The sequence below is a fragment of the Nicotiana tomentosiformis genome, chromosome 10 (genome assembly GCF_000390325.3).
Source record: "Nicotiana tomentosiformis chromosome 10, ASM39032v3, whole genome shotgun sequence".
Taxonomy (NCBI): Eukaryota; Viridiplantae; Streptophyta; class Magnoliopsida; order Solanales; family Solanaceae; genus Nicotiana; species Nicotiana tomentosiformis.
Window position 1 is genome coordinate 43,775,748 of NC_090821.1, and position 14,706 is coordinate 43,790,453.

The window sequence follows — 14,706 nt, forward strand, 5'->3', positions numbered from 1 at the left end:
AAACATTTACGGTGAAACTCTCTTAATTATTCTTTTCTCATTTAACGGTCTAAAATAACGGTCTCATGTATGATAATTTCAACTGGTGTTGATAATCATACAAATCAATAAATTACAAAGTAGTCAAAAGTAATAAGATACTCAACTTTTGATTTATTTTTTTTGGGTAAAACTTTTAAATTTAATATTGATTATTATTTTGTTTGTTATCTTTTTCTCATTTTTAACTCCTCCGTTTTTGCGATGAGTGTCTTGGCCTTGAGATACGAATTGCATTAACAATAATTCCATAAACTTTTGCATCATCTTCCTAAATCAATAATTCCAAATGCTAGTTGTAGCATTGTCATACAATTAATTACTTATAAACAATATTATCATAATTAAGAATGAGAATGGTGAACTGTTTTTTGTTGATATCTCTTTAGAGACTATATTAGTGAATATTGTACAAGATTAGATTTTTAAATATCCAAAACTAAAAGATAATGAAGGATTCTTTTGAGAAAATTTTGAACACAACTAGACCGTTAAGATGTCACTATACATTTTACTCATTAATCCATCAATCACAAATGCTTTTAAATAAAAAAATGACAAAAATGAAATAAAATAAACAGTGTCCGCTTGTATAAAGGGGTGGCCCATTTCTTAGTGCTCTCTTAAGTCACAAAAACATCAAGAATTCGTCAGATGACGTACACACAGAGATTAATTTATACATCATTATTATATCCTCGCTGGAAAAAAGGGAAATATATACATTGAAAAACTTTATTGAAATATAATGCAAAAACCAATCCTGGTTCGAGAATTTAGTGGCCACAAGAAAGATAAGTGAGCAGAAAGAAGAGAAAATATACCAAGAAAATCCTTAAACCACAGGAAGAATTACAGACTTTGCCCTTGTCACGGGCTTTTGTCCCTGACCAAGAGGTACAAATGCAAGTTTATCATCTTTCACTTAAAATAAAAGAAAAAGTTTGGTAAGAGAGATAATGAGAGCAGCAATAATTAATATAATGGCACACATGAGAGTATTACTATTGAAGGTGAGAGTGAGTGAGAACTGGAGGATCACAAAAAGTTGCAGAAAAAATTCATTACATAAAACAAAATAGTAGTAATGTTTGAGGTCTAGACGCGTTCACAACCCATTTGAAACCAAAAAACGTACCATCAAAAAACCAGTATGGTTCTTGTGCACATTTTTACGCGGCTTCTATGGCTTATCTGTCACTAAATTTAGCCTCAAAAGGCAGCCTCACCACCCTACCCACCTCACCACCCCCAAAATAAGAACTTAACTTATATATGGTTAGTTTAGTGGTAAAAGTACAATATGTGATCAATGAATTACGCATATTTCATAGGTTTGAAGTTTGTTACAAATAAAAGTGTGATGTTTAAGTGAAAAATTATCCGCACCATTAACCCTTGAAAATTTCTCGATTATTAAGGACAACTTATAGAATGTAATGCAGAAAAAACTACACTACCAATGTGTTTAAATCATTTATTGTATTTTTTGTTATCAAATTAAGTGATAGAGCCAAAAAAAAAAAAAAAAAAAAAGGGAACTGTTCTCTTGAATTTAAACTCGAAAAGAAAAACTATGCTTTTATTGCGAGGCGAGGGGAATGGGGTTCTTTAGATGGGTTTCCCAATATGCTAATGCCCTTATCTTTAGGGTAGTCCTCTCTTTAAGCCTTTGTTGTCTCAATAAAGACTCTTCTCAATCTCAAAGAAGGTCATTAATGTTAAGGGTTCCCAAAATACTATTGCCCCTAATCTTTAGGCTAGCCCTCTCTCCAAAAACTTCTTGTCTAAATGAAGACTCTTGTCAATCTCAAAGAGGGTTATTTAAATATTACTGATTCCTAGAGTCTTGGATTTATACTACTCTTGTAATGTGGCAATGTGAAGTGAATTTGAAAAATTTCCCCAATGATGGCTAAACTGACAAGCCAAATTACAGGTCATGCGTCTAGTGAAGCTAAAAAAGGTACCCAACTTAAATTTTTTTAAAGGAATGAGTTTTCCACGTCAGAAAGCAGACATAAGCAAAAGAGGATCAACAAAGCAAAAAGCTCAGCTTACTAATATAATCCATCTTTCAATTACCAAAAAATGAAAGAAGAAAATCAAGCTTGTGGAAGTGTAAATCATGATTAATCAAGAAACCAAAACCCTCTACTAAAAATACTGACAGATAGTGTTTAAACTTCAAAAGGGCAAGAGCACAACAAACCCCACACTCCATTTATCATCTATCTCTACTTTCTACTATACTCTTTTAGAACCTTCTACTATAAATTTTGTGCCTCCAACCAAACCTCCCACCAACATTCTACTCTTCACCTCCTCCTTTCTCTCTCTGTTTCACACTAAAGAAATGCACACCACCAAAACTCTTTCTTTATGCATGTTACTTGTTCTTCTGTTCAATGTAAGTAACAATCTTTAATCTTTATTACTCTTATCTCTTTTAGTTTTTGAAGTAATCTTGATTTGGGGTACCCCTTGTTGTGTAAAGATTGTAACTTTATGTACTTAATGGGGTGTGAATGCAGGTTGTTGTGGCTGGAAATGAAGATAATTCTGGTGAATCTGGGAACCCATTTACACCGAAAGGTTATCTGATTAGGTATTGGAAGAAACAAGTCTCAAATGACTTGCCAAAGCCATGGTTTCTTCTCAACAAAGCGTCACCATTGAACGCTGCACAATATGCAACTTACACAAAGCTTGTAGCAGATCAGAATGCACTCTCCACACAGCTTCACTCCTTTTGCTCTTCAGCAAATCTGCTGTGCGCCCCAGATTTGTCACCAAGTCTTGAAAAGCACAGCCAAGATGTCAACTTTGCATCTTACAATGACAAGAACTTCACCAATTACGGCACTACCAGAGCTGGCGGATTTGACGGGTTCAAGAATTATTCTGACGGAGAAAACATCCCTGTAGATTCTTTCAGACGCTACAGTAGAGATTCCGGAGGCCATGATGATAGATTTTCCAATTATGCCCCTGATGGAAATGTAATTGACCAAAGTTTCAACACCTATGGCACAAATGCTGCTGGGGGTACTGGTAAATTCACAAACTACGGTCCAAATGTGAATGTCCCCAATATTAAGTTCACTTCCTATTCCGACGCAGCTACTGGTCGGAATCAAGATTTTACTGCCTACTCACAAAATGCTAATGCTGGTGACCAATCTTTCAGTAACTATGGCAAAAATGGGAATGGGGCTGATAGTAAATTCACCAGCTATGGTACAGACACAAATGTTATAGGTTCAACCTTTACAAACTATGGTCAGACAGCAAATGGTGGCAACCAAAATTTCACATCTTATGGTACCAATGGAAATGTTCCTGAAAATAATTTCAAGAACTATGGTGCTGGTGGTAATGGTCCAACTGAGACTTTTACTAATTACAGAGATCAAGCTAATGTTGGAGATGACAATTTTCAGAACTATATCAAGGATACAAATGCTGGTGAAGCAAATTTTGTCAACTATGGTCAATCTTTTAACGAAGGTACTGATAAATTCACTGGCTACGGTAAAGGTGCTAACGACCCAAAAGTTAATTTCAAAACTTATGGGGTTAATAACACTTTCAAAGATTATGTCAAAGATTCTGCCACATTTTCTAATTACCACAACAAATCATCTCAAGTTTTGGCTTCGTTGACCGAGGTCAACGGTGGCAAAATGGTGAATAACCGGTGGGTTGAGCCCGGAAAGTTTTTCCGGGAGAAGATGTTGAAGAGTGGTACAATTATGCCTATGCCAGATATAAAGGATAAGATGCCTAAAAGGTCGTTTTTGCCCCGGGTGATTGCTGCTAAATTACCATTTTCTACCTCCAAGATTGGCGAGATGAAGAAAATCTTTCACGCCGGCGATGATTCTCCGGTGGCAAAGATGATCGGCGATGCTTTGACGGAGTGTGAAAGAGCACCGAGTGCCGGCGAGACAAAACGGTGTATTAACTCAGCTGAAGATATGATTGATTTTGCAACTTCCGTTTTGGGCCGAAACGTTGTCGTTCGAACAACTGAGAATACAAAAGGGTCAAAGGAGAATATCATAATAGGATCAGTCAAAGGAATCAACGGTGGAAAAGTCACCAAATCAGTGTCTTGTCATCAGAGCTTGTTCCCTTACTTGCTCTATTACTGCCATTCGGTTCCTAAAGTTCGGGTCTACGAAGCGGATATTTTGGACCCGAATTCAAAGGCCAAAATCAACCATGGAGTTGCTATTTGCCATGTGGATACGTCTTCATGGGGACCCAGTCATGGAGCATTTGTTGCACTCGGGTCGGGACCCGGGAAGATTGAGGTTTGTCACTGGATCTTTGAAAATGACATGACTTGGGCAATTGCTGATTGAGCCAAGCAAAGGATTTGAATTGAATAAATGTGCAATTTTTCTTATTCGGGTCGAACCGGGTGTGTTACAAGAAGAAGAAAAAGGTACCACTGGTTTGACTTTTATAGTAATTAATTAATTATTATTATTATAGACTCATTTATATTTTGAGTACCCTTTTGTGTAAGTTGTTCAACTTTTGCCTTCATTAACTTTGAATGGCTGTCAATTTACAATTGTTATGTAATCATTCTATTGTTGTCTCTCTATATTTGGGCAAAGTAATTGTTATTACTCTATGATTTGTGCATTCATATTCTTTTCATTGCTCCAAGTAGAAAAAGGAAAATAGATTTAAAAAATAAGCCAATCATCTTTACGAAGTGTCCATATGAATAGACAAGTTAAACCTTCACAACTTTAGAAATTGATTGCTCTCTTTTTTATCTTCTTTTTATTTTTGCAAAATAAACAGAATCTCATTTTGGTAATGTGACGGAGCATTGTGTAGAGGTAAAAGTTTTATCATAAAAGGAACGTTCTGTCATCTTTAAAAGTAAAAAAGTTGGTAACATTAACTGTGACGGAAAGGTATCCAGATTGGTTTCTTCTCTTTGCTTACGGAAATTTTTATAAATCACTATAGTTTAGAACCTAATAACTATAGTTTGGCTAATTACTATGTGTAGCTACGATTTACGGTCAATTGTGTTTGTTGGTACAACGAATACAATCTTTATCAATTGTATTAGTTCGCGCAATTGTATTCATTTGCGCAACGAAGACAACATGTATCAACTGTAACCAAGGCGAAATACAAATGATACAACCTGTATCGACTGTATACAAGGGTCTATACAAAGGATATAACTTGTATCGACTGTATTCGTATCGATTGTATTAGTTCGCGCAACGAATACAACCAATGCGCAATACAAAAATACAGAAAAATGAAATGCTCTTGTTGAGAGTTGAACTACATCTACTAACTAAGCGAGGCTCTAACCAACTAACGGCGGGAGCTTGTTTCACTCTTGTTTTAGTTCAAAATAATTAATCTCTTATTTCATGAATTTGCTATAGAACTCAAACCTCCCCATACCCCACTATTGTTACTTTAGAACTCAAACATAGCTGTGAATGGTAAATTTACTGAAAGTATAATTACGCATGATAAACACAGTGTAATTGTTTGATATGTCGTGTAATTTTCCCTTTACTACGATAAATTTCTCGCATCACACAGATACTTATACTTGTTTTAACAAATGGGAGAAAGTTTTGATATGATAAACATCTCTCCCTATAAGAGATTTTTCGGATGGTCAATGGTCACCGACTTCCATTTTATTACCTAAGTTACTAAACTATTTCTGTAATAGAAAATTACTTTATTTGACTGACTATCACAAAAGTCATTAAACTATTTTTTTTGTAACCAAAAAGCTACTGATTAATTTTGCCTAAATTTCATATAAAACTCATTAGGAGTTTGATGCATAGACAAAGTTGAGAAATCTTTTTACCACAAAAGATAGTTTAATGACTTCATGTGATATTTAAGCTACATTTAGTAAGTTTTTCATTGCAAGAAGTAGTTTGCTGACTTAGAGCTCGTTTGGCCAAGCTGTCAAAAATTATTTATTTTAAAAAAGTATTTTTTTCAGAAGTGCTTTATCCAAAAGTACTTTTGGGAAAAAACTGTTTGTGTTTGGCCAATTCATTTAAGAAGTACTTTTTGCAACATTTGATAAATAAATTATGTTTGACCAATCTTTCGAAAAAGTGCTCTTGAGTGTCAAATTACCAAAAAGGATAGTACCAAGGTCTTATAATTGTTTCAAAGAGAAAAATGAACTCAAATATTTATCGTAAGAGACTTTTAATATTTTTTATTTTATTTAATTAAAATATAAAAATAAAATAAACATACATATTAAATATTTAAATCAATATAACATATATAGTTATACCAAATCATATAATATTATCTAGTATAATTACTTATTATTTACAAGATGATTTAAATAATCAAAATACATCATTCAGTATGAATTAGAAGTCTATTCCACAAATTAATATATATTGATAATTCACCATGAAATAATAAGCAAAGTCACTCACACATTATAACATTTCTCAACAATTTCATCTCTAATTCTATCACACAACGCCTCCATATAAGTAGAAGACTTCCCTTTCATTTCTAAAGGAATATCAGAAGACCCATCTCCTTCCTCAGTCTCTGCAGTAACGTCTTCATTAGCATAATAGTTGAATTCCTTATCGGTCGAAGAATATTGTCGGATGAAATTATGTATAGCTGTAACAAGATGATTCTGAGTGTGAAACTTGAAAGATGGCATTGAGCGTAAAATAGAAATAATTTTAAATATTATAAAAAATTATTATTTTCGTAAAAAACAATAGTTAAGTATATTTAAATTCAAAAAGAGTAACTAATTATCAACGGCATTCAATGCATAATTTAATTTTTTTCTTCAATTTAAATTCAAAAAGTAATTATTACCTAATCTAACTAACTTTGTCCTAAATTACCAAGTGGCCTATTGTGAGGCTGTCACTTAGTTTAATGTGGATGCATTTTCTTCTTCTTTTAATAATATATAGATTATGCGATGCAATTATAAATTTATTACCTATTGACAGGTAATTTTCACAAATTAGATTTGATAATTGTTTTAAAGATTCGAGAATTAATAGTCTATAATAGAGAAATTATAAATGATTATTTATAGGAAGAGAATTGATAATCCAAAGAAGGATGTAGATAATTTGCTTCAGTGTGAAAAAAGAAGAAGATAATTTGAAAAATTACAAGACATTACACAAAGAAAAAATCAAAAACAAGAAAAGCCAATAATTTATTTTTGAGAAGTTACAATATGATTCATGTATATGATGTCTTTAATTTTGAAAGAATGGTAAAAACTAGAAACAAAATGAAAAGAACAAGCTTAAATCAGTGAGGGATAATTTGAAAAATATAAATTTATGGTGAAGATAGTTTTGTTTTGAATAAATTAATTTTCTGTTTCTGCTTCTACTTTTTGGAAGAAGCTAGAATTTTCTGTTTCTTCTCAAAAGCAGAAAAACTTTCTGCTTTTGTTGCTGGTGAAAAATACTTCACCGTCTTGGCCAAACAACTTAAATTTTTTGGGGAAAAAAAAAGTACTTTTAGCCTCCGAGAAACTTGGCCAATACAGGCTCTTAGCTGCAATAAAATAAAAAAAGTACTTACAGGCTCGTAAGCATAATAGTATAAGTATGTTTGACTGTGAGACCGACTCATCGAACATAGAAAAAAGTTGGCCATAATGATCGAAAGATTTGAAATGGTATATTATATATTAAATATTATATAGGACTTGCGCATTCTTGTACAAACCAATACAAACAAAGTAATACGAATATCTCCCATAGACAATCTATTTCCATCCGATCGGTGGGAGCGAGAAAAAAGCAAATCGATCTAGTGGCTTTTCCACATAATTAATAGGGATAAGTAGGGGTGTCAATGGATATTTAAAAACTAATTAAACCGACCAAACCGTATCGTACCGAATCGATTTTTAGGTTTCATTTAATAAAATCGTAGTTTTTTTTATAAATTTATAACTGTACCGATAATTAGGATAGATTTTTTATTTTATGAAAATAAACCGAAAAATACTGAACCGTACCGAATAAATTTATCATGTAAAAAATATATTTATATATTAAGTTTAAAAATAATAAAGCACTAATTTTTTTTGGGCCTTGAAATTATGAAACAGTTACAAACCAACAAGTAAGTAAACTCAAAATCCTAATTCTCAAATCTATTATGCTACTCCTATTGAAACTAAATTATTTTCAGTATATTGACTAACAAGACACAAGATATTGTAGCGATTATGAGTAGCAAACCACAATGTATTGAATAGGTTTCCTTTCGTATGATTTAGATTTATCTTTTTGAATATTTAATCTTCTATAGACTTTATTCTTGAATCCCAACTTGGTTAATATCTTTTCACTTGTGTGATTTATATTTTTTTTGTATTTGCTTAATTAGTTTCTTTTGCACTGCCGTGGAACAGTTGATGGATCTATACTTTAACCATATTTCATATTATCTTAATTCATCACTTTTCAAAATATAAAATATCTAGAGAGTTTTGCTAAATCTTATAAAAGTACGTATGCTATTGCATTCTAATTCTACTAGTGACTTTTACATGATATTAAAAAATATTACCGAAAATTAATCGAACCGTACCGATACCGAAGAGAAACCGACATGATTGGGACGGTTTCGAAAAGTCTAATTTTGGTTATATATAATAGAATAACCGAAAAATTGATATGGTACAAATTTTATAAAATAAGAGTCCGGAACCAAAATAATACATTTTTGGACTCACGACACAAAAATAGGTGGAAAAGAAAGTTAGTGACCATAATATATATATCGTCTTTTTAAAAGACGCTATACCTTAACGGCCATTTGGCCAGTTAAGTATATGTGAATTAATTTAGGCGAAAAACTATAGCGTCTTTTGTTAAAACGTTATATATATAGCGTCTTAACAAAAGACGCTATACATATAAATATATATCGTCTCCTTCCCTTCCCCCAAAATAGAATCGTCCCCCCCTCCCTTTTTTAAAAAAAAAAATCAAAACGGTCCCCCCCTCTATTTTTAATCAAAAAAAGTTGTGTGGAGCCTACCCGTCCTACAAAAAGTAAAGATTCTCTGTCCCACGTGCTAGCTAAGGCGTTATCTCGGACATTGTTGCTTGTTTCAACTCCAAATCACAAAATCTTCGACTTTCTAAAAACCTTAAATCGAGGTATTCCGACTTAGTTTTTGTTAAAACTTATATAAAAAAATGCATATGTGTTATTTTTTATATGCTCTATGTTATTTTGTAATTGTTTTGCGTTTTAACTAATTTATTATTTTTTATCCGGGCTATAAGTTTTAGTGTGCTAAAACAATTCGTAAAATAGAGAAATTGTTATTAGTTGTTAAAAAAAATATATTAATTAGTTACTTTTTATTGTGGTATATGTATTTTCGTGATTGTTTTGTGATTAAATTAATTTATTAATTTTATCCGGTTTAGATTATTTATTTGCTAAAAAACTAGTAAACTAGATAAATTGTTACTTTAGTTCCATGTAGTGGTATCTTGTGGCCTAATGTAGTTCTCGTATTTGTAATGTAGTGACCTTTTAGCGTAGTAAAACATATTACCCTTTAGTGGTATCTGCTGGTAGATGGACTTCCGGTTGTTTTGCCGCATGCCATGAGAGATTATATGGGATATTAGTACCTAGAGATGTTACAGCGGCTCACCGGTTTCCGGCCAGAGGATGAGGGTGTATTGGTTGGGGTTAATCGTCTTACGTTGACGCCCATCCGGCTGCATTTGGAGGCCATGCATGATGACATTACTCATGATACACCAAATCTTCATATTAACCGGTACACGAGGTTGCTGCTGCTGCTTATGTTTGGAGGCGTATTGTTCCCGAATAGTTCGGAAAACCTAGTCAACTTGAGATTTCTTTATCATCTTGAGCAGCTAGATGATTTACATCAGTACAACTGGGGTGATGCTGTTCTGGGCTACTTGTACAGGCAGATGTGTCGGGCATGCATGGGCACCCAGCGAGATGTTGAAGGATTTATGCCGCTGCTGCAGGTGAAAACATAGTCAAATACTCTCTTCATTATAACATACATCATTAAAATATACCTTAAATTTTACGTCCAAATTGTATATTAGGTTTGGGCCTGGGAGCGGTTCCTACAGTTTCAGCAACCTCTACCACCCATAGCTCAGGATGCACCACCTTTACCGTTTCTCCTTTTGGCTAGGAGGTGGGTTGATAGGCGGGGATACAGACGCGAGTACGAGGCTCGACATAATCTCCCCTATTGCAGGGATTTGTTGGATTTGCTGAAGGATGCGCATGTAATTCTATACTTAAGTTTACTTGGCCTGGATTCATATGTGTTGCGTATACTCACAATTCTTGTTTTTACGTAATAGTTCATTTGGAGTCCATACAACGATATGCTAATAGCTAGTTTGCCCGATTATTTCTCGACCAGGCAACTTATCTAGAGCTCTTTCGTCCCATTGATGTGTCTCGATATTGTCGAGCATCATGCCACCGAGCGAGTCCTTCGCCAGTTTGGTCGACCACAGCTTGTACCTCTACCGCCCGCTTGGCTTATGACACATTACCAGCGGGATGATCGTTCGAGGGTTGACCAGGCACATGAGGTATGGCTAGAGTTGCAGATTGAGACTTGGGACCAACGGTCTGACCTGATTCCTCCACCCCTCCACCTGATCTTATGGATGGTGAGCATGCGTATATGGGCTGGTACCGCAGCATTACCTGACTTTTCGTCAGGAATCCCGTTCATCGAGTTGGCGGTCGGTTCATTCCATACACCGGAAGACATGAGGTGCTGGTATGTTTTTTGGTATACTTAGTTATAACGTTAACATTACTGTTTCGCAATTAATATTTTACATGTTGTGCAGGTTATTGGCATACATTTGTTCCACCAGTTGGGACTGCAGATGCAGCAGCATACCGGCGAGGGAGCGGCCGCTTTGTACGACTATGGCCGGCAGGTTACAGATTTGGTTGCCCGGACATTGTAGCGTGCCCGGAATGATGAGCGCTTAGGACAAGAGGCTGATTATATGGCGCCAGAGCAGTACCATCGTGGGCCAGCAGTGCAGCCTGCACGTGGTCGACGTGGCAGGGGTGACATACGAGGTAGGGGTGTCCCACAAGGTCGTGGAGGTCGGCGAGGAGGTGGTCCCCAGCAAGGGGGCGTTGAGGTACCTGTTGAGGATGTTGGAGTTGATCGGCCGGGTGACCACCCTGAGCCACAGTTAGCTCCTAGTGATATCCCGTCATTTAGCCTGGGGCTTACTCCAGGGACCCCGTCAACTCCATTGATCGCGGGCACGACCTTTACCTCACATGACTGGGATCCGTATTTTCCTGACCCTCCAGAGGCATCGCCTGTTGCTGTTGTTCGTCGCCCACGAGATGTGGATAATGGGCGCCGACTGAGTTATGGCTCATCATCGAGGGATGCTAAGGATCTTTCACAGGATTTGGTTAGTTTGTATTACAATTATTTATATTTGTGTTTATATCATTGATTAGTCATAAATATCTAAAGCCTATTGTTTTCTTTGAAGCCATCTTCCTCGCCCGTCACGGACACACTTGAGACAGATGATTATAGTGAGGAGGCCACTGAGACCATGGTAAGACATTTTAATTTTTTTTAGCTAACACGTACATTACTAATATATATTTTATATACTAAAATATCTCATTATTCTGTAGGTTACTGTTGGATCGACGACCCCTTCTACCGAGCCTGCCAGCCTTACTGACGATCATGATGCATCGCATCCTCCGATAAAGAGGCGACGTGATGAGGATGATCCTGATAGTGTAGCCAGGCGGAATGGGATGCGCCTCAGGCCAGCGGCTACATTAAAGCATAAAGGTTGTGGGACACATTGATTTTTTAAAATTTTATGTACATATGACAATCAGTAAATAATAGCAACCTTATCTATGGTTTAGCATTATATGCGCATTATGTTATTATTTCTCGGTTTCTTTGTTATTTTAATAATAAAACTGGGCAAAATAAACATAGCAACTTAACATAATGTAAATTCGATACAACTAATAAAAATATATGACACGAAAAACACAAAGATAAAATACCACACTCAACACACACATGTGTTTGTTTAGTCACTACCGCTCATTACCCTCTGCTCCAACCACTTAAATTTCTCTTCAATTTTATTTTTTTCTTCTTCCGCCTCTTTTAGTTTCTCCTGCAGTGCCACAATTTCTTGTTGCATTTCAGAGATCTGGCGTTGGTATTCAACATTCATATTCCAAACATACTGCAAAATTGATTTGTAGTATTCTTGGTTAATGGGTTCATCATACCATTCCTCAAACATACAATGATTTCCGCCATCGCCTCCAAACCTGTATAGACACTTCCAGTATCTACGCCCAACATTACCATCGGACCAACATGCCTTCATAATCGCATGTTTTTCACAATAACACCTTGGTTGGTCATTGCGTCTAGATATTTGTCAATGCAAGAAAAATAAAAAATTTATGGAAAGTTTTGCTATTTGTTTTGGTTAAGCGCAGATAATAACTAAAATGCGCTAGTCATTTATAGGCAAGAAAAACACATAACGTGGTATGTAATCGCGCTATGCTTCGCGTGCTAATGATTCTTTACGGTACAATAATATTTTTCTATAAGACAACTTTTCCAGAAGGGCAGCTTTATCAGGTTGACTAGACAATACACATAACGTGGTATGTAACCGCGCTATGCTATGCTCCGCATGTTAATGATTCTTTACGGTACAATAATGCTTTTTCAGAAGACAACTTTTTCAGAACGACAACTTTATCAGGTTGACAAGACAATACATATAACGTAGTATGTAACCGCGCTATGCTTTGCGTGCTAATGATTATTTACGGTACAATAATAAAGCTTCTTAAACTGAACCAAGTCATATGTATTTCAAAGACCATTTGAATAAACATTACAATATCCATTAAGAAAATGCCACTACGTGTATTAATATTAAATATCAAAAAGATTGTTTTGAAGGTTGTTTTTTTTAATGGGTTTATGTTAGATTGATATACTGAAGTATTAGACGCAACTGCCCACTATAGGTGTTTAAGTATGCAGCAACACTATATTACTTATCAACGTACCGAGTTGCCGCGAAACCTGTATGTTGAAAGCACTTCATGGCATGTGAACACGGCATGTGGTAGATGGACCATTTTCCACAAGAACATAACATTCTGGCTTCATTTATGGTGTGTGTATTATTCCCCCAGTTTTGATGGATAGCAGTGCGAACTTCAAAAATATTCTGTTCGTTGCAATACTGTAAAAATGAATGCCAATGTGCTCGCCTCCTGTATTTCTCAAATCTTTTCATTGGTATTGGCATAAATTCAACACCCCTCTCCATCAATTCTGATTCACCTCTATTCCTTTCAACAAACCTCTCCGCCACCTATTTGAATGACATCCGCACCATGGCAGTGACAGGCAATCCACGTGCAGACTTCAATAACCCGTTGAAAGACTCTGACACATTTGTAGTCAGGGTTCCCCATCGTCTGCCACCATCCGCATGCAATGTCCACTTGTTAATCTCATGTCGCATCAACCAATGATAGTCTCTTTCGTTTTTCTGCCTGATAGATTCCATGCGCCTCCTGAATTTGCACTCCTGGTGATCAGTTGCAGCCATCTATATTAAATCATGCAAGTCCTTGTTGGGAAGTGCCTTCTGAAAATTGGCCTTCAGGTGCTTCACACAGTAACGGTGGTATGCATACGGTTCCTGCCATTCAGGCAAATGCTCTACAGAACTTAAAATACCGCCATGCCGATCAGACATTAGACAAATACCTGAACGTTGTTTGACAACGTGCTCCTTCAAGTGGTTCAAAAATAGCGTCCACGTCTGTTGGCTTTCATTGGCACAAACAGAAAAAAGCTAAGGAAAATATTTGTCCATTAGCATCTACTGCAACGCCGATCAACAATTTAATATCATACTTTCTATAGACATGAGTGTCGTTTATGGATATTACCAGCCGGCAATGCACAAAATCATCAATTGCTAGTTTGAAGGCCCAGAACACGTATCTGAATATATATTCTGGTATTCCCGGACTTTGCTCAAGCTTCCATTCAACAATAGACCCAGGGTTAAAGTGTTGCAATGCGGCCATGTGCCTGGGTAGAGATGCAAATTACTTATCCCAGTCACCGTAAATAATTTCAAACGCACGTTTGCGCCCGAGAAATGCCTTTCTTTTGGTAATGGTACACCCATATTCCTGGTGGACAGATGTAATACATTCTTTGATATTGTACCTTATGGAGGCTTCAATGTGTGGAATCAAGATAAGAGAAATCAAGTCAACATCCAAGTTAAAGTGATTCCCGCTGAGTATGTCTTTTTCAGAATTGTGGGTGCCAATATATTTATCCACAACCCACATATTTGTTTTCTTCTTCCTCGCACGCAGCATCTAATTACAACCCGTAAACTATCTACGACAAACAACCTTGTATACATCCGAAGATGACTCTCATACCATCATCTCACGACACTCTTTTACGTTGTAAATTTTTACCGCCCTGATTAGGCACGCCTTATCAGAAAAAAACATTCCCTTTGA

The 14,706-nt window shown here is 35.8% G+C and overlaps 1 protein-coding gene across 1 annotated transcript; it reads left to right on the forward strand.

The window, feature by feature from the left end:
* The first annotated feature begins 2,270 nt into the window (after positions 1 to 2,270).
* LOC104092181 (polygalacturonase-1 non-catalytic subunit beta-like) lies at positions 2,271 to 4,687 on the forward strand. Its single transcript, XM_009597714.4, has 2 exons — positions 2,271 to 2,449; positions 2,574 to 4,687. Exons 1-2 carry the CDS (start codon positions 2,396 to 2,398, stop codon positions 4,407 to 4,409), a joined length of 1,890 nt encoding a protein of 629 aa, XP_009596009.1. The 5' UTR covers positions 2,271 to 2,395; the 3' UTR covers positions 4,410 to 4,687.
* Positions 4,688 to 14,706: the final 10,019 nt, after the last annotated feature.

What these genes read in the sequence shown, in the direction of transcription:
- LOC104092181 (XM_009597714.4), top strand. Translation starts at nt 2,396, where the DNA reads ATGCACACCACCAAAACTCTTTCTTTATGCATGTTACTTGTTCTTCTG. An exon ending in TACTTGTTCTTCTGTTCAAT is followed by an intron (nt 2,450 to 2,573) that starts GTAAGTAACAAT and finishes GTGTGAATGCAG; the next exon opens with GTTGTTGTGGCTGGAAATGA.